A 1,380-nucleotide genomic window follows, 5' to 3' on the forward strand; every position below is an offset into this window, starting at 1 on the left:
GCGCAAAGCGCCGCGTTTTTGGCCGGGACGGATGGTCGGTTTTGGCCGTAACGATTTGCATCGTTACAACCTTAAGCAATAAGCCACGACACGGCACGCCCTGTTGAGGCTGGAGACCCTGTCTAGAAGCTCGTTGACGACGTGATTTTCCACTACGGCTACGGGGGCAACTACTAATCTTTGTTCAGGTACATTGTCCTTTAACTGTTGAAAGTTGGTGTCTGGCCAACGTTCCTCCTCTGCCTGTAAGAAAGAAGGCCCATGCCACCACAGCGACGCACTAGACAGCTCGTAAGGATCTAATCCGCGCGACAAATGATCAGCAAGATTACTGTGCGAAGCTACATGACGCCAATCCTTAACATCGGTTAAACGTTGTATCTCTCCGACTCTATTCGCCACGAACACCGTCCACTTTCTGGACGGCAAAGCTATCCAGTTTAAAGTGATGGTGGAGTCCGACCAGAGAAAGACCTGCACCGAAGTTAAACTCAGGGTTTCCCCGACCTTGCTTATCAACCGAGCTAGCAGCAACGCTGCGGACAACCTCGAGTCGTGGCAAAGACACCGCCTTGAGTGGTGCGACCCGAGACTTTGAGCACAGCAGCTCGGAACGACACTCGTTTGGTCCGAGCCGAGTGCGAACGTACACGCAGGCCCCGTACGCTCGTTGACTGGCGTCGCAAAACCCGTGTAACTGCACGAGACGCGGATCCGACCTGAACTTGACACCACGGGAAACTTGCATCTGGTTCAAGCTGGCCAGCTGAGACTTAAGTCTAGACCAGCGAGTATGGATCTTCTGAGGTGCGGACTCGTCCCACTGGACGTCCGCTTGCCAGAGATCCTGAAGTATTATTTTTGCGATAACAACGACCGGCCCCAAAAGGCCCAGTGAGTCGAATAGCCTTGCAATTTCGGACAGAATCGTTTGCTTAGAGGCAACGTTACATGTCAAACCTAGCTCATAAGAAAAATGGAACGTGTCTGTAGCCTGATTCCACTGAACCCCTAGAATACACGAATCTGTTTCATCCTTTATGACAACGAGTTCTCGACCTCGATCCTCCAGGTTCTCGAGCAACTCTGGGCAATTAGACGCCCATTTGCTCAACTCGAACAACCCCAGCTGTAACAACTTTACGATTTTGTCTCGAGCTAGTCTGGCTTCGACCAGAGAGTCCGCTCCTGTGAGCAGATTGTCCATGTAAAAATCCCGTTTGACGCGGGACGAACCAACGGGAAACTGAGACGAATGCTGTTCAGCTAAATGCAACAAGCATCTTGTAGCGGGTGATACTCTATTGACCACAGTACGATTCGACACCGCTCGATTCGACACAGATTTATTCGACACCAAATTATTCGACACCGTACGAT

The 1,380-nt window shown here is 51.2% G+C and overlaps 1 protein-coding gene across 1 annotated transcript in view; it reads right to left on the reverse strand.

Moving 5' to 3' along the window:
- Positions 1–70: 70 nt before the first annotated feature.
- The window catches only part of LOC109861769, a gene marked incomplete at its 3' end in the record, with an annotated part of 3,611 nt that continues 2,301 nt past the window's right edge, over positions 71–1,380 (reverse strand). The window contains exons 2-3 of the mRNA XM_020441567.1: positions 521–1,266; positions 71–474 (exon numbers count right to left, since the gene is read on the reverse strand). Coding sequence (XP_020297156.1) covers positions 71–474; positions 521–1,266 — 1,150 coding nt within the window. The remainder of the gene's footprint in view (positions 475–520; positions 1,267–1,380) is intronic.

This window comes from Pseudomyrmex gracilis, unplaced genomic scaffold (assembly GCF_002006095.1).
Source record: "Pseudomyrmex gracilis isolate BER0280 unplaced genomic scaffold, ASM200609v1 scaffold_1014, whole genome shotgun sequence".
Classification (NCBI taxonomy): domain Eukaryota; kingdom Metazoa; phylum Arthropoda; class Insecta; order Hymenoptera; family Formicidae; genus Pseudomyrmex; species Pseudomyrmex gracilis.